Source organism: Sciurus carolinensis, chromosome 18, assembly GCF_902686445.1.
Source record: "Sciurus carolinensis chromosome 18, mSciCar1.2, whole genome shotgun sequence".
Classification (NCBI taxonomy): Eukaryota; Metazoa; Chordata; class Mammalia; order Rodentia; family Sciuridae; genus Sciurus; species Sciurus carolinensis.
Genome location: NC_062230.1, coordinates 10,027,574 through 10,046,127, shown reverse-complemented (window position 1 = coordinate 10,046,127; position 18,554 = coordinate 10,027,574). Strand labels below are relative to the sequence as shown.

Genomic DNA, 18,554 nt, shown 5'->3' with positions numbered 1-18,554 from the left:
TCCTTAAATAGTTTCTGTCTCCTTGGTGTTCTTTTCTTTTCCCTCCCCCCCATCCCTTTATCTCTTTTGTAAGTTATAATATTTGTCAAATAATGCATGTAAATGGTTTAAAAAGTGAAATGCTTTTCCAGGGCTTATAATGGAAATAGAGAGCCCCTTTCCCATCCTGTCCTTACTGCCTGATCCCCAACCACAATGTCCTGCAGCTGTCTTAGCCATATTGCCAAATTACATGCTTGCCCCACTGTTTGTTGATTTAATTAGATACTAAATTTCTACTGGGGAAGATAATTTATATATTCACACACATGGATACATACTTCCCCTTCTCTGTTGAGGTTTTGTGGGGGATTGAAAGCTCTACCACTGAGTTATATCCCAGCTCCTTTTTTAAAAATTTGGGACAGGGTCTCACCAGGTTGCCAAGACGGGCCTCAACCTTGCAGTCCTCCCACTAAGCCTTCTGAGTTGCTAGTATTATTGGCATGTACCACTGAGCTGGGCTCAGTAGTTATTCAGAGTTTTTGATTAACTCTCTACTCATTATTTATTTTTGTGACTACAGATATTCCCAGTTGACCTGTGGTGTTTCTGATGATTGACATCTTTTGTTTTCCTTGGATTTGCCCTTTGTTACCATTTTTCAGTTTTTGTGTACACATCATTAATGCATCCCCACAGTGCTGGGCAGGCCTTTAAATCCCAGTGTGTTTGTTTGATTGATCTGTCCTGGAAAGTCTGGACACTGTTCGGGGCATGGAGTGGTGGTGCTCTGACTGCCCCTTGTGTTCTTTGGGAGGTAAGAGGCCGTTTGACCTATTCCTTTCCTTTGTCATCTTCTTTCCCCTCTCCTTGGGAGCTTTTAGACTTTTCTCTAGATTCTAAAAGTTGTGAAGCTGTGTCTTGGTAGGTGTCTCTTCCCATTTATTACATTCATTAACATAGACAGCCAGCAAGCCCTTTGCATCTTGAGAACCTTGTGCTTTGATTCTGGAAAATTCTCATTTATGTTTACACACATACACACATACACATGCATACACACACCTTAACGGAGAGTTGCCTCCTCTTCCTTTTCTTCATTCTTTCCTTTTTAGAATGAGACTCTGCTTTACTTCTGTTGCTCTTTTTGTCTCTGTTCTACTGTGTGTATTTTTCTGTTATATTTAATTGCCAGGAGCTTCCTCCATTCATTTATTCATTCATTTAGAGATGGGGTTGCAATGTTTGCCCAGGCTGGACTCACTCCTGGGCTCAGGTGATCCTCCACCCCAGCCTCCCAAGTGCATGTCACTGTACCCAGCTCCCCTACTTTTTAAATTCTACCTTTCCGTCATGCATGTAGTATCTCCTCTTTATTCTGAGAATATTGTAATTGTTTTTAGTTTTTTTCCTATCCTTGCCCCCACATCGTCTGTTTATGTTGGTTTCTATCCTTGACCTAAGAGGTTTTCTCAAATGTCAGGTAATTTTTTTTTCTTTTTTTTTTTGAAAGTCTAATCTTGTTTAAGAGCACAGGATTAAGGAGCCGATTGGAGGTCTCCTCCTTGGCCCTTTTCCCTCATTCTCCACCTCCCATCTGCTGTCAAGTCCTGGCACTGCCAGCTCCCTCCTCTTGCCCTCTGCCCTTCATGGAGGGTGCAAGAGGATGCCCTCTGATCATTCGCATGTAATGCTGTGACCTTGGATAAGTACTCGACCTTTCCATTGTCCAGTTTCTTCATTTTAAGATGGGTACCTACTTCAAAGGTTGTTGTGGAATTGCGTGAGTTTAGAATAGTGCCTGGCGCATGATAATTACCATTTAAGTATTAGTATTTCATAACTTCCTGGGACCAAATCACCATTGTTACTTGTGTGTGAATTATTATAATATCAAACGTGTTTCATGATCATTCCCTGTAAAATAATAATCTCTGCTTTTCCTCATTTTCCCATAGTACTTCTTGCCATCTGACGTACTATATATTTATTTATGTATTAATATGTTTGCCTGTTATCTGTCTTCTGCGTGAGAATGTAACCTGAATGCAGGGACTTCGTTTTCTCACTTCTGTATTTCCAGAACATATAGCAGTGCCTGTCCTAAAAGATGCTTAGTAAAGGTTTGTTGAATGAATGAATGAACTGGGTGGGGCTTATTGACGATTTCATAGTAGGCAGACTGAGAAGCCATTGCAGTAGGAGGCACCCTCTCCCGTCACTCTCCTCACGATCTAGAGGTCTTTTATCGTTGTTGGTCCTGAGTATCTAGAAACAGTTAAATTTGGTTACATTGTCTTTGGGCTTATCTTTCTCTATGATATAAAGACAGAACAGTAGGAGCATTATCACACAGGAAGCCCTAGGTGATCTTTCCTTTATGTGCTATGGAACCACATCAAGATCAGTGTCATAGGCATTATATGGCTTAGTTATGAAAATAATACTTAAAAGTAAAACTGTTATGGAGACTTGAACATATACAAGTAGACAGATGAGTATAATGAATTCTCCACCCATCCTTCTCCCAGTCCCATCATCCCCGATGGCCACACCACCTTCTGCTGCATCAGCATCACAACTACTTCCTCACTAAAGAGAGTCCTTCTAAGGACACATTGCTGCGGATTGTGTTTCAATCATATTAGCTGGAATTGATGTTAGATTTTAGGAAGCTGGAAGGGGTCTGAGGACAATGGCCCTGTGAAGGTGTTGTAGGAAATTCACTGAGAAAGGCAAACATGTTTTCTTGGGATACTTGGGGCTGCTTCCTTGCCCGGAAGCCAGACACACACACACACACACACACACACACACACACACACACACACACACACATTCTCCTCTCTGCCCTGCTCTTGTCTGTACTCTTGGCTGTACTCTGTAGACGAGTGTGGAGGATCCAGTGCTGCCATCGAATCACCCACACGTTTCTCCAGATTGCAGTGGGCAGTTGTGTGGAAGAGAACATCCTTCCCCCAGACATTAGGGGCTCCAGGTGGCCAGTTGCTGGGGAAGAAGTCCTGGGAAGTTTGCTCTGAGTTTCTGTCTCTGGGACTAGGTGCTTCCTCTTCCCAACTGGCTTCAGGGAAAGATCCTGATTGGAGGCTGTTACAGACTTAAGTGCGGCAGGTCACTGCACCTCAGCTGTGCCATCAGCTGAATTAAGATTCTAGGTCACAGACTCCATCCCATCCCTTCTTTGGGGTATGGGGCACACTGGCCTGACAGAAGTCATCTGGGCCTGACGTTCTGTTGGCCAAATTGTGCTATCTTAGGTCTTCTGCAGTAGTTCCCATCCCAGTTAGTGTTCTTAAAGTGCAAGGGAACTGACCCTTTGATAACAGATTTTAATGGACTAGGCCAAGAGAAACCAGTTTCATATAAAATGATCTCATTCTCAGGTACTCAGCACTTGAATTATATAACCTTTCTGTGAGTGTGAGAGAACAGTTGGGCTGGCTGACCTTGAAAATCACTTCTGAACTAGAGGAATGCTCTGCCCTTGTGACTCTTGCATGGTACATTTTGTTCTCCTAGGCCGGGTCTTCTGCTGAGGGTCTTTGTGGAGCCTCTGATTCATTGACCAGATCATCAGTGTGCTGCTTGCCGTTGTGCATGCTTGAGTATATTTAGCTCTATGTTCATTTCCCCTTCCCTTTCTAATATTAGGATACATTAGGGAGCTTGTAGATTATTTGATCTTGTCACAAAGAGATATATTGTTACCTTAAGAGCAAGGAAAACATTCAGTGACTTAAGAGCCAATGTACAGGATACCTTTATGATAGATGGGTTTGTAATTTTGAGGTGTTAAATAAAAATGTGTGCTCTGTGATGATTGTCCACGTTTTTCTCCCCAAGTGATATACTAAGTTTCTGGGATGCAAAGCTACTTGTTCAGCATTGGCAAGGAGGGACGCCTCAGGAGAAATCAAGTTGACTGGCACCTTGAACCTGGACTCCAAGCCTCCAAAACTATGGGACAGTTCCTTTCTGTTAAAGGCCCTAGTCTATGTATTTTATTTCAGCAGCACTAGCAAACACACTCATGATGTTCAGACAAAGTTAGAGTTACATCTTAGAAGCCTCAATTTAGGTTCCTTTTTTAAAAACAAATGTTGGAATGCCCTGCTCCTGCACTGGACTTTAATCTAAGCCCAGTGCTCCTTGGGGCTCCCGTGGAGAAGTGGGTGCCTTTGGATTCTTGCTTTACTTAGAAGAATATAACTACCCTGACAGCTTCTGTGAAGTGAGGGTAGAGAAGATGGGGCTTGTGGATAAATACTTGTCATCACTGGAGAACACAGGTTGGGGAAATCCACTTTTTAACAAAACTTATTTTTTTAAAGAAACAATTGCTAAAAATAAATTGCAAAATGGGTAAATAATGTTGTTGGAGTTTTTGAAAACCTGGGGAATAATTGATTATCATTTCAATATAGTAGATGTTAGTGGGAGATCCTTACCAAGTAACAGCATAAAATTACTGAAGGAGTGCTACTTCTACAGTCTTACTTATTTGACACTGAAAACATGTTTATTCTGGGTTCATTATGGGTTGATCTCTGACCGTCTTGCGCATCTCCCTCCCTTGGTGGTGCCCCTTGGTTGCTATCTCTCTCACTCACTCTTTTGCCCTGGCCTGGGCTCTGAGGAGTCAGTGGTGGATTACCCAGCCTGGTCCCAGACCCCAGGAGGGGAAGACACCTGGGCATGTAAGCTAGTGTGTTCAATTCTTTGATGGGGAAATGCAGTAATTGAGGGTCCAAAGACAAGAACTCTTAACTGTGGAACCTTAGGGATGATTTTCATGATGAACAAGGGGAAGAGGGATCAGTGGAAGTTACCTAGTGGGAGGAGGATGTGAAGGGACAGAAGATGGGTCTGGAAAGATGAGAGAGGTCAGTTGAGAGCCAGAGTTCAGGTTGTAGAAGTGAAAGCCAGAGGACATAGGACCAGTCGCCCTTAGAAGGAACCAGTCCTGCTAATACCTGATCCTGGACTTGTAGCCTCCAGGACTGTGAGGTAATAAATTTCATTTGTTTAAGTCATCTGGTTTGTGATACTTTTGTGGCAGCCCTGGCCAGCTAAGACACTTTGTTAAGAGTAGGCAGGAATATAGATTGCAGATTATTATATCTAATATTTTTGATTTAAACTTTAATGCATGGAAAAATTGTTTACTTAATAAAAGGAAAACTTGAGACATTTACAAGACTAGACAGATACCATGATGGATTCCCACATATCTTTCACCCAGCCTGAACTTCATCCACTCCATGTGCTCCTTGTGCTATTCTGACACAAATTTCGGACGTTGTTACATAGGTCACTATCTCAAAGATGAGGATCATGTTTTAAAATGTCAGCATGTTACCATTGACATTCTTAGAAGAAATGATTCCTACCTTCTGCACATAGTCAGTTATTCAGTGTTTGGATTTCCACATCTCAAATGTCGTGATTTTAATAGTTTGAGTCATGATTCAGGTAACATCTGTACAGTGCACTTGGTTGGTGTGTCTTTAAGTCTCTTGATGTCTGACCCTCCCTTCCCTTCACTGTTCATCAGGCTTTTCTCCCCAGGGGTCTTTCATCTACTGTGTTTTGCCCATTGGATTCCAGTGGTAGTGTTTTTTTTTTCTTTTTTTTATTAACTTTTTAAAATTTTATATTTATTCTTCTTAGTTATACGTAATAGTAGAATGTATTTTGACATATTGTACATTCATGGAGTATAACTTCCCATTCTTGTGATAGTTCATGATGTGGACTTACACTAGTCGTGTATTCATATATGAACACAGGATAGTGATGTCTGATTCATTCTGTCTTTCCTATTCCCATCTCCCCTTCATTTCCCTTTGTCTAATCCAATGAACTTCTCTTCTTCTTCCCCACTTTTTGTGTGTTAGCATCCACATACCAGAGAGAACATGTGACCCTTGGTTTTTTGGAATTGGCTTATTTCACTTAGCGTGGTAGTCTCCAGTTCTATCCATTTACTGGCAAAGGCCATAATTTCATTCTTCTTTATGGCTGAGTAATATTCCAATGTGTATATATACCCCATTTTCTTTATCCATTCACCTATTGAAGGGCACCTAGGTTGTTTCCATAGCTTAGCTATTGTGAATTGAGCTGCCATAGACATTGATGTGGCCATGTCTCTATAGTATGCTGATATTAAGTCCTTTGGGTATAAACTGAAGAGTGGGATAACTGGGCCAAATGGTGGTTCCATTCCAAGTTTCCTGAGGAATCTCCATATCCATTGGTAGTTTTTAACACGCCCTTCTATTTCTGTCCTGTTACATTAGTATTTGAATCAGTTCAGGTTTGACACTTTATTGTTGTTTGTTTGGGGTGTACTGTTTCCAAGTTGATATGTGTTTTCCCATGAGGAAACAAGTAATGTCTTGTCTTTGTCTTGTCTTTGTGTGCATGCAACCAGCTATTGATGAATTTCACAGGTCATGAAATATTATATTGATACTGGATTGCAGAGTGAGTTGGTTGCTCTCTCATGAGTGATTATAAGAGCCTGATCCCTGAATCTCTGACTTCCTATCTCACCATGTGATGCCTCTCACATGTGTTCCCATCATCATGTCATCTGACCTGAGGCCTTCACCAGAGGCCATCTGATTTTGAACTCTTGATCTCCAAAACTCAGAACTGTAAACCCCATTTTCTCTATATATTATCCAACCTCAGATATTTTGTTATAGCAATGGAAAACAGGCTCATACACTATATATAAAAGAGGAACTTCTTAGACTACACTGATACCAACCTTCAGTGTTCCAAATTCTGTCAAATTGTTTTCTATAGTTGTTGTGATGCTAGCAGTGAATAAGCAACTTTGTTGACCAAGGCTGGATCTTAAATAAGCAAACCACTCTCAAAGAAACCAGGGCTCCCCTGGGGAAATGATTGATAGGAAGTCCGAAGCAGAAAATACAAAAGGGGAGCTTGGAACATACCAGGAAACAATGCATCCCAAGTCTGCTGGGATCCTTGTAAAGGACTTGGGAGCAGACCAGCTGACTGAAGATGGACTGGCATGAACATCAGTAAGAGTAACAAGAGGATTGAAACTCATCAGGTAGTTTAAATCCATCAGTTCATAATGATTTCCTGAAACAATAGCAATAACACTCCTAACTGGTAACTTCCACAGAATGCTAGGGAACCAACTCATATTTTAAAATAATTGGTAAAGAAAAAGAAAGATTTACATGTCTAACCTTCCTTTCTCCTTTGACTTGAACCAAACAGATATGAGGAAACTTTTGTTTATAAAAGCGTATCAGGTATAAACTGAGGAAGGAATGACGAAATGAGAATACCAGCATGATGTAATCCCTGATGGATCTAGACATGGATCATCATTTCTTTTTTACCTGTGGACCTTTAGTGATTTTTATTCAACTCAGAAATGGACTCACTAACAAGTCTTTAGTTAATTACATGTGTGTTCAGGTTCCATTTGAGGTTCTAGGCATCATGAATCAGATAATCCTACTGAATTTTTGATGGTGAATTAATTGTTGGGTAGTGCTCCTGCCCTGAGTCAATGCTGAGAAACTGCCTTCCCCAAATTCCCTGTTGCGAAAGCAGATAATAGGTACCTCCCTACCTCTTGGAGTTCCTCCGGTTTTCTGCTTATGGAGTCAAGTGCTACGTAGCTATTAGAATGCGTTGGAAACTGCAAGATGAAAACTCATGGGATGCGCCATGGAGATGCCAGGTGTCCTTAAACTTCATCTTGGGGAAGTGCACTGAGTACCCTGAGCCTCTAATTATCCCCTTTGGTGTACACTTAGGAAAGCTGTCTAAATGTGGGTGACACGCCTATTGCTGTTGACGTTTTTCTGGAGCAGACGATTGATTTGACTTAACACATTTTGAATGTTGTAAGCTGGCAGTGTTGGAGGAAAAGCACCTTTCCTCCTCACTTCCTAACAGTGGCAACCAGGAACCTTTTTGGGTTAGGTTTCTGGTTTGGCCACAGGGACTTGGGGGTTTCAGTTGTGGCTGCCCATGTCTAAGATTTACTTCCTCTCTGTGGTTTGTGCAAACCCATCTCACCTTCCGGCCTGTGATTTGATTTCCTCATTTTATGGAAGTTTTTCTTCCATTGGTATATAGAGTTTATTTAAAGCACAGAGCTTTGGACTTTTCAGAGAAAAACACCAGCAAATGGATAGTTTTTTAAATTGGTAACTTAAAATGTCTGCTTGAGGCTATTGAGTAAATTTCTCAAACAGAAATCTGTAGGGTCCTTTTAAAGAGTTGGTTAGGTGCTGAGGTTGCATGTGGTAGTCACATTGAGGAAATCTGAGTAAGGGAGGGCAGTCCCTCGCTATTGGCCCAAATGAACAGGCATGGTAGAAAGGTCTAGCAAAACCTGGCCCAGCTTGTTGTTCCTGACTGTGGGTGTGACTTCGTGCCTACCTGATGACTCACAAAGACCACTTCGTGAATCAGATAGTTGGGCTGCCTTCCTGCAGGCCTGATCCAGTTTTACAATAAATGCACAGCGTATGAGGGTTAAAAAAAAATTCTGGGGGTGAAAGGAGAGGAAGAGGAGGTAGCTTTGTGGAGTTTGGAGAAGGCCCTCTGGAGAATGAACTGCCATCATCAGCAGTGATAGACTTGGTTTCAGAGTACACCAGGTTGTCTTTAAGTGTTAAAAGTGAATCACGTGTAGGCAGGACTGTAATGTCCAGGAAGGGATGGGGACTTGTTCTGAACACCCGCCCTTGGGGTCTGTAGCCCCTTGTGCTTGGGTCATATCAGTTTCCTCATCTGTGATGGGGAACTAGTCAGTTACTTCAGAGGCCTTGTTAACAGTGAAATGAAATAATACTGTATTTTATCAAATCTCAGATGCAATCCATCATGTTACACCCTTCCTTTTGAACTGCTAAAAGAAGAAATGCTGCCTGTTAAACCCACCTAGTTTCAAGTGTGATGCACCGGAAATTCAGGCTTGTTAAAATGAGGTGGATGAATTATATATTTTAAAAATGAATAGAATATGCCATACTGTATGTGAAAGCACTTTGCTATATAATCCTCAGGAGTCATATTCACTCAGGAGAGGGAGCAGAGTTAGGATTAGATACCAGCGGGGAAGCTCTAGCCAAACTGGCTAAGAGGACAGCTAGCTGCAGAGGTGGAGAAAGGGCCCTCTCGCTCCTCACTGGTGGACAGTTGGCTTCCAGGGCCTTAGGCTCCTTGTGTCGTTCACTGGTTGTCTGGCTGGGAGATCCTTATTCTCAGCCACAGTTGGTTTGCCTCCAGATTGGTTTGAGAGGTGCCATCACATTTCCTCCTCCGTGTGGACTTTGTTCGCTTAGAACTTGCAAGCGCTCAGCACCATTTAGCTAACTGTTGCTTCTGAGCACAGATTTCAGCAGGGCTGAGCCCACCAGTGATTTTGAAGTTTCAGTATTGCTTTTACAGGTAGACCTTTGGATATTGAAAAAGGACTCGTCCTGTTTGTGTTCATTTTAGACTTCTCTGGTCTTCACAAGGGTTATTTTATACTCAAGACTGTGTTTTACTCACATAGGAATTTGGGTTTATTTCCATAGTTTCATCTAAAAAACGGTGTCATCATTAACTTGCCTCTATCTTCCTTTTTTGTGCAGTAGCCATAGATGAGAATTTTTAAGAAAAAGTTTCTTAGTAAAACACCAGCAACTGAGTTAACAGTTTGCTCAGAAAAGGTTCAAAATTATCCTAGTTGAATGTTTTCCAGGAGAACTAAGTCTTTTCTAAAAATAAAATGTAAAAATCTTTATGCTCTAAGTAGGGATGGGCCAGATAGTAAAATATTTTTGGCTTCCTGGTTCAGTACCCATTACATATTCTTTTTGTTTGTTTTTAAAGCAGACCCTTAGAGATGTAAAACTCATACTTAGCTAGAGGTTCCTCTATGCAACAACAGGCCCCAGGCTGTAGTTTACAGACACCCCTCTATTAGAAGCCTCTTATCATGGCCAGGGCTCCTTGCAGAAGTGGCTGATTCGAGCCAGGGTAGGAAAATACAAGAGGAACCTGGAGCTTCCTGTACTACAGAAAGTAAGGCAGTGTTTGATTAAAAAGAACAGGATGGGGCAGTCAAAGGAGCCAAGAGTCAACTTGAAAGAACCCCAGTGGCCAATGCTAGAACAGATTGAGCCACAAAATAAATAATGGTGATACTGGATTGTAACCCGAAGAACAAACATCCATCAAGCCCATAGCTGTATTAAGTGATGGAATAAAATAAACACATGGAGGAAAAGTACAAATATTCCTTACAGAAGAATTCTGAATAACAAATTTAGAAGGAATGAAGGAACTAGAAAATCCACATTAAAATACCTTGGTATCAGGAGTGGGCAAATAGCTTGGCTCGCAGAGTGCTTGCCTTGCGTGCACATGGGCCCGGGTTTGAATCCCCAGCACCTCGGAAAATATCTTGGTATCAGTCACTGCAGGCAGATGAATGAGGAAGTTGGTATGCAAAACTTTAAGGAGAAGCAGAGTATTTGCATAATAACTTCAAAGTATCTCCCCCAAGTATCTATTAGTTGCTGTAGTATTTTTAAAATATTTTTTAAGTTGTAGGTGGACACAATACCTTTATTTTTAATTTTTATGTAGTACTGAGGATGGAACCCAGTGCCCCACACGTGCTAGGTGAGTGTTTTACCACTGAGCCACAACCCCAGCCCTGCTACAGTTTTTTGATATGTCTGCAAACTCTTCAGACATATACTCCATAAAGTATAGCTTGCTTGCTTTCTTTGTGGGTATGTACTTTGGAACCTGCTTGTAAGGCACAGAGTCTGTAAAGAGAAGACTGTATGGTGGAGAGACTACCTGGGCCACGCGGTCAAATTTCAGCCCACCAGGAACAAGTTCTGTGACCCTGATGTGATGCAAGAACAAGGTCACCTTACCCCTGTGATGTTCTAGGTTCTTACTCTAATCCTGGGAAAACATAAGGTCACCCAAGTTGAGGAACATTCCGCAAAGTAACTGATCATTGCTCTTCAGAAGTGTCAAAGTTATGGGACACAAGGAAAGACTGAGAAAATCAGAGACAGAAGGAGACTAGGGGGACACGATGGTTAAATGCAACATTAGTATTCTGGATTGAACTTTGGAATTGAAAAAAGACTTCAGTGGAGAAAATTGTAAAATCCAAATAAAATTTGAAGCTCTATTTATAGTGTTATACCCAATGTTTTTTCCTAGTTTTGATGAATGTACCACAGAAATGTAAGATTTGAACATTAGTGGAAGCTGGGCAAAGGGTATGTGGGAACTCTGAATTCTCCCCTCTCTTTTCTAAATCTAAGATTTGCAAAATAAAAAGTTTAAGAAAAAAACAATTTCCTGTTCTGAATTGACCATCAGCTTTATCATGAACAGGCATTATTTTATTAACCTTTGGTCCGTTTTATGTCTAGAAGAAAGTATTAGTAGTTAAGATGGATTTTGGAATGTGTATGTTTTTAATGTTTTTTTTTTTTTTCTCTGTCTCTAGGGGAGGCACCTACTACAGAAGTTCCTGCATCTTTTGTGATCCTGTCTGTGTGCAGCTTAATGATATTAATAGTGTTAATTGCAAACTGTGTTTCCTGCTGTAAGGACCCAGAAATAGACTTTAAGGTGAGCACAGATGGCAGAGCAGGTAGTCATCTTTGGATACATTTTCAATAGAGTGGCGTGTATCAGTCTTTTGGGAGCAAGGGTCAGCAGACTTTTCTGTAAGGACTAGGTAGTAAATACTGTGGACCATTAAAGTCCCTCTTACAGCTGCCCAACCCTCAGTCCTGCAGTCATAGTGCTACATTAGCCACAGAACTGTGTTAATAAATGGTCTTGGTCTTGGCTTTGTGCCAGTAAAACTAGATTTACAAAAACCAGCAGTTTGAATTTGGCCCTCTGGCCTTAGTTTGGCAACCCTGCCTTGGAGCATCTTTGACAATAAGCACAAGGTGTGGTGAGTTTAAGTTTTTGCTAGGTGGGAATAAAGCATTGTATTTGAACTTACTTGCCATAAGTTCTAAGCAACTGATCATTGCTCTTCAGAAGTGTCTATATGGAAGAACAGACTGGTTTGGGTTTTTTCTAAACTTTTGTAGGCTGGTGAATTTTGTGGTCATTAGATCACAAAGGGATCCCCTGGTGTTTTGTATATGAGGAAGAGTATTGAAATCTCAGGTTTACCTTGAAACCTTGATTTCCCCAAAGAGAGGGAGAATGCTGCTGACTATAAAATCCTAGCCCAGAGAGGAATGACAGAGAGGGGCTGATGTAGCAGCAGATGGATGGAATCTACCAGAAAACAAGCTGGGAACTCCTGCCTTAGAGCTTGCTGCATGCCTGCTGGCGTGTATTAGAGTTCTAAAAATACTAGTTAAGGAGGAGTACATGGGGAAAAGTAAATAGGGAGTGTATGCCTCCAGAGAAAATGCTCCTTAATGTGTTGCCCTACTGACTGCACTGTCCTGAGGGCCACTGGTTCAAATAGGAAAACAAAGTTTACTTCTTACCCAAACCTTTTCACTGGGCATGGGACCTGATTTCTCCAGCCTCCTACCTGTTTTATTGTGTGATCTCTATTCTGGAGTCTGGAGGCAGCTCTAAAGACTTAGACATGCCATCCTCTGGACTCAACACTGCATGATGCACAGAAGGCCAAGAGCAAAGGAAGGCTGCAGGACTCACCCAGCACAGGCCCCTGTCTGGAGGAGTTGATCTGCCTGGACCTGTGAGGCTTTTTTCACTACACCAGCCCCTGGGCTTTCACATCACTGAAGATACTTCTGTGGGGACTTAATGACAACCTACTTACTGGGAGCATATTTGTGGGTAGAGAATCTATGTCCCTTCTTGGTCAGTTTTGCTGAGGGACTTTGTATAGAAACCTGGCCATTTTGGGACAAAGATAAAGTCTGATCAGTGTTGCTGATACTGAAGTCAGGTCTCACATTTCGTGATACCTCATTCTTGCCTTAGATTGTCCTGTTTTGAATGTCAGTATTGAATGAAGGAGTTTATTGTGATGCTGCCTGAAGGCTGGGATTCTTTATTGCTATCCAGCATGCCAGGGTGATTTCGATGCAGGGGCCACAATGCTCTGGGATCTGTGTGACTAAATAAGAATATTGCCATGTTTCCTTTGGATACAGAGCTCTGAAATTTTAGAACTGAATGGTCCCAGGAAAGTCACTTTATAGACCAGGAATCTACAGTCTGGTAAAGTGATTTGCCCAGGTTCATCCAGATAGTCACTGGCATAACTGTAAGAGCTAGACTTAGGTCATTTTTTAAATTATTATTATACTGTATACCTCTCTGAATCTTTAGAATCATCTGGTATATCATGCTGCTGCCACATTTTGTGTGGCATTATTTTTAAGGTAGGCATGATGGACAAGTTTTTTTAATGAAAGACCCTTTAGGAATGTCCCAAGGAAAATCGAACCATCTCTTTATTCAGAAGTGCCCTCATAGATCGAACTTGAGTACCACATTTTTCCTGCTCCCTCCTCCCATATAAATAACAATAATGTCCTTTAATGCATTCAAGCATGCATGTGACATGTATGAGGATAAAGTCTTCTCACATGCATGCGAAAACGTAAATGTCAGGGAAACCTACCATTATCACGTTTTGTTTCTCCCTTATATTGGATGGGGGCTAATGGAAGGTGGTAGAAGAAGAAAAGAAGGATGTTGGCAGAAAATGAAAAAGGATCTTGTTCACTAATCTCTTCTCAGCTTCTGTGTGGTGCTGGGGAAGGGGGGATACTTGGTAATTATCTGAACCAGCAAACCACTTGACAGTCTTCTCTATGTGTATTAAATTAACCTGCATTCCAAGGGGTGCTCAATTCATGGGAATGAGAATAGGAAGATGGGGAGCCTTTCTGCCCTCTAGAGCCATTTAAATGTTCCCACAGCCTGATTGGTACTTCTTCAATTTTCAAGTACTCATCTTGGGAACACCAGATCCTCTTGTATGTTAAATGCACCTTGATGCCACACAGTTTCTTGCTAGCCTTTGTGGTTCACATGCTGATGGTTTTTCTACCCAGCGTAGCAATTTTTCCATTGTTACTTTCTCCAGAGAAGTAGGGCTTACTTAAAAATAACTTTTCTGAGTTGTTTAACTGTCTTTAATAGAAAGCACAGTGTAATTAGAAATGCACACACAATTAAAAATAAAATTGAATTTGTTTTGATTTGCAGAGATATTTGTGAAAGTAAATGATAATTTTAGAAGAATTATCTAAACTCTAATCATTTATAAGCAAACTTTTGAGCCTGGTTGAGTATTTCCATGTTAAGTTCCATTCCATTTTAGAAAATTTTGCATTTAACTTCAAACTATCAATTTTAAAAGTTACATAAAATATGTATAATTTATTTTCAAATTTTATTTATTTTGCTCTTTGGAGTTGGAGAGCATAATCGCATATGCTTTTTACTTGAGGTAAGTATGAATTGGGGGAATTTTGACAGCATATCCCAAATGAGTGAAGCAATATTCATATCTTAAATGTTAGCCAGTGGTTTTTAATACTGGTTCCCTCTGATTTTAGGAATTTGAAGATAATTTTGATGATGAGATAGATTTCACACCACCAGCAGAAGACACCCCTTCTGTCCAGTCCCCAGCAGAGGTCTTCACACTTTCAGTACCAAATATTTCACTTCCAGCTCCATCACAGTTCCAGCCTTCTGTGGGTAAGACCTTACCTAATGTCAGATTGTGGTGCATTATCTCTGAGCAGTGAGAACAGGAACCTTGCTGCTCTCATGCAGTATTGGGCAGCCCACCTCCTGCTTTGCCTGTCTGTCTTGCTCTGCTCCCTGTGAAGCTGTGTTCTAGTGCTCAGGCCTGTTTCATTCCTGCAAAGGCTGCTGTTTCCAGGCTGAGATAGGAGGATTGTGAATTCAAAGGCAGCCTCAGCAACTTAGCAAGGCCCTAGGCAACTTTATTCTCTCAATAAAATATGTTTAAGGGGGCGAGGGGTGGGGATGTGTCTCAGTGGTTAAGCACCCCTGGGTTCAACAAAAAAACCCTTGTTTTCTTTGTGGCCTCTGGGTCTAATAAAAGAGTAAAACCTCTCTCCTGATGCACTGAAATTGCACACTGGTGCTGAGCTCCTTGGCTGTCCTTGGGTAGACTGGTTTCTCTGCAGACTCTGGACATTCCTGTCTTCACTAGAACATTCTACTTGAGGGAGGGGGGCATATACAGTTATGCTAATCAGATGGGCTTTTCATTTACTTCTTTTGTTTGTTTGCTATTTCCGCAATCCCACAGTGTTGGGGACTTGAACCCGGGCCTCGAGCATGCGAGTCAGGCACTCTACGTGATGTGCTATATCGCCAGCACTCATTTACTTCTTAAGATAGAGTTTGATTAGATGTTAGTTGATCTCTTGAATGCATTAAAGGAGTTATTGCTATTTGTATGGTGGGAAGAGGGCTTAAGAAGTAGGATTTTCCAGGACTGGTATAAGAAGGCTGTTTAAGGTCTTGTAGGTGCCAAGCTTGCCATTTGTGGTACCTCATGTGCTGTGGGGTGTGCTTAGAGCAGTACAAATTCAAGTTGATTATACTCCTGTCAGCATGCATGGCTCAAAGAAAAAATAAGGTAAAATACTATATGCTGATGTAGTTCATTTAAAGTATTTGTAAAGTAAGATGTATTTAATATTTGTGTGTTTTGCAATATTAGAAAATGACACATAGTTCTTAGTTTTAATTTCTGTAAATAATACCCTTACCTCAACAAAAAATAGTTTAGTTTGAAAGGAGTCCAAAATATACTTGAAATAACTTAAGTATACTCATCTCTACACTGGAATGCTTTATTGTAGTTTGTTTGAAAATTTTATTTCCTTCATACTTAAGGAAAGCCCTGAGAGACTGGGGCTTTTCCAGGTCTATTGTTTAACCCTAAATTACTTTCAATTAGTTGAATCCTAACTCAGATCAGCATCAGTAGAAAAGAGACCCAGACCATGGGAAAGGGGCGAAGCTGCCCTTGAAGACAGCTGGAAGCAGGGCCTTGAACTCCATGGGCCTTTTACAGTCACTGCTCATTTTCTCTTCCCTTTGTATGTCAGTTTCATCTCTCAGATGGCTTCTCTCTTCGGTGGGGAGCATGACTGCTGGCTGTTCCTTGTTGGTATCTCCGTGGTTTTGCAGTGAGGGAGGAAAGGAGCTTCTCTTTCCTCAGGCCAGAAAGTAAAACCTCTTATAGGCCTTCTGGTTGACTTTACCTCCAGCACATGCGCAGACTGACAATGGGCATGAACTGGGCAGCTATCGTAGCATTCATATACGTGCCCCTCTTTCTGTTTTACTGAATTCCTCTATTCTAAAATCCCTCTTAATAGGAAGAAATCATTGTAAGTTTAGAATACTTTCAGAGTATTTTTATCATTTTGGGATATAAGAGGCTTTCCAAATATAGCAGTAAATCTAGAAGCCATAAAAAAGCCAGATTTGAATCATAAAATGAAATATTTGATACGGAAAAAGGAGTATATGCCTATTTGACATAGTAGCAAAAAAATTTGTAAACTACAAAAAGAATGAAAACTGTTACATATTAATAGTTCAGAGGCCATTTATGGTGGCACAGACCTGTAACCCCAGTGACTCAGGAGGCTGAGGCAGGAAGATCAAAAGTTCAAGGCCAGTATCAGCAACTTAGCAAGGCCCTGTCTCAAAATAAAAATAAAAAAAGATGGGGAATGTTGCTCAATTTAAGAGCGTCCCTGGGTTCAATCCTTAATATGACAGAGAAAAGCAAAAAAAAAAAAAAAAAAAAGTTCTCACAAGTATAAGAACAAGAGTAATGTGTCACTTGCTGTAGGTCATGATTGGGTGTATGTGTGTGTGTAAGAGAGAAATATAAAGTCTCTTCCACTTGCCCTTAGTGCAGCTGTGTCGTGGAAAGAAATTCCCTCCCAGAGGGGCAGTCTGGCAGTTTGCATCAGTATGTAAGATACTCGGTCCCAAGCACCACACACACAAGTGTAAAATATGTTTGCTCTTGATCCAGCACTTTAACTTTTAATGAATTATCTTTAGGAACGAATTAAGTATACAAACATGTGCAAAGGGATTTATTGCAGCATTGTTTGGCAATATAAAAAGGAAAATGTTTAAATATTAATATGTAACTTGCTAAATTCCAGTACAGGCAAATAATGGACTATTTTTTATGCCTGCAAAAGGATGAAGATGAGTTGTATTTGACTATGAAAGATATTTGCAATATGTAAAAAAGGTGTGCCACATATTCACAAGCAAGTCTAGAAGTTCTGTTTTTATCCCTTTTTTCTCTTTTTAAATTGTATTTTTGAATAGATAATATATTCACAGTTCAGAAATCAAAGCAGATAGAAAGGTATAAGTAGTGAAAAGTCACCCTGTAATATTTGAACCAACCTTATTTCCCACCCCTGCCTTCCCTAGCTAAGAACCGCTCTTCTTGGTTTCTTAAGTATTTTTCCAGAGTTTCTAGATACAAACCTCTCCCCACTGTTTTAAAATTTGTTTTAATTTTTTATTTTTGTAGAACAGTTTTAAGTTCCCAGCAAAATTGAGAAGAAAGAAGGTCCGGAGGTTTCCATGTACTCTCCATCCCTCACACACGTAGTTCCCCCTTTTACCCAAAGTTGCCATGGTAAATATTTTGCTTGACATGTTTTTTTTTTTTCCATTTACCAATGTATCTTCGAGATACTTTCATATTAATAAAGAGAGCATATTTATTCTTGCCTATAAGTTATACTATTTGAATTATCACAGTCAGTCTCCTGTTGATGGATGTTTGGGTTGTTTCTAATCTTTTGTCATTAAAGCCGGTATCTAGGTTGTTTTGCACATTGTTGTTGTGCTGGTGCCTTTGTAGAATACGTTTTTAGAATTGGGTCAGATAATGTATGTGTTCCATTTTGATGGCTCTTGCCAACTTGCCCTCCACAGAAGTTATACCAGTTTCTGTTCCTGCCAGCTGGGTGTCAATGGTTTATGCTGTAGTTTTGAAGCTAAGTTGGTGTCAGTTCAAACTAGATTGTTATAAATTTAGGATAACCGTAATCCCCATGGTAACCACAAAAAAGTTCACAGGAAAGGAAATCAAAATGTTTCACTAAAAAAGAAAGTCAGCAGTCCATATAGCACACCTCGTAGAGTGCCAGCCTCTCATGCTGCAGGCCCGGGTTCGAGTCCCCAGCACTCTGGGCTTCTGGAAATAACAAAAAGAAAGTCAATCACATACCTACACAAAAAGTGATATATTAATGAACTGATATTAAGATGGCTTAGCAGTCTGTTTTAGATGCCAAAATTTAATAGTCTTAGACTCAGTGTCTTAAAAAAGGGATAATGTTTTAAGATTTTGGTTTGACATTAGCCTATAATCTACCTTGAGTAGATTTTTGAATGTGGGAATGCAAGTTTTTCTTGTAGATTGCTGCTCCCCCCACCCCCAGCCTCATTCACTTGCTGGTCCTTCCTTTCCTCTC

General features: G+C 40.7%; 1 protein-coding gene across 2 annotated transcripts in view; it reads left to right on the top strand.

The window, feature by feature from the left end:
- Lmtk2 (lemur tyrosine kinase 2) overlaps positions 1-18,554 on the top strand; it is an 88,879-nt gene that overhangs the window by 11,955 nt on the left and 58,370 nt on the right. For both annotated transcript variants that reach the window (XM_047533361.1, XM_047533360.1), the window contains exons 2-3: positions 11,537-11,661; positions 14,604-14,748. In XM_047533361.1, coding sequence (XP_047389317.1) covers positions 11,537-11,661; positions 14,604-14,748 — 270 coding nt within the window. The remainder of the gene's footprint in view (positions 1-11,536; positions 11,662-14,603; positions 14,749-18,554) is intronic.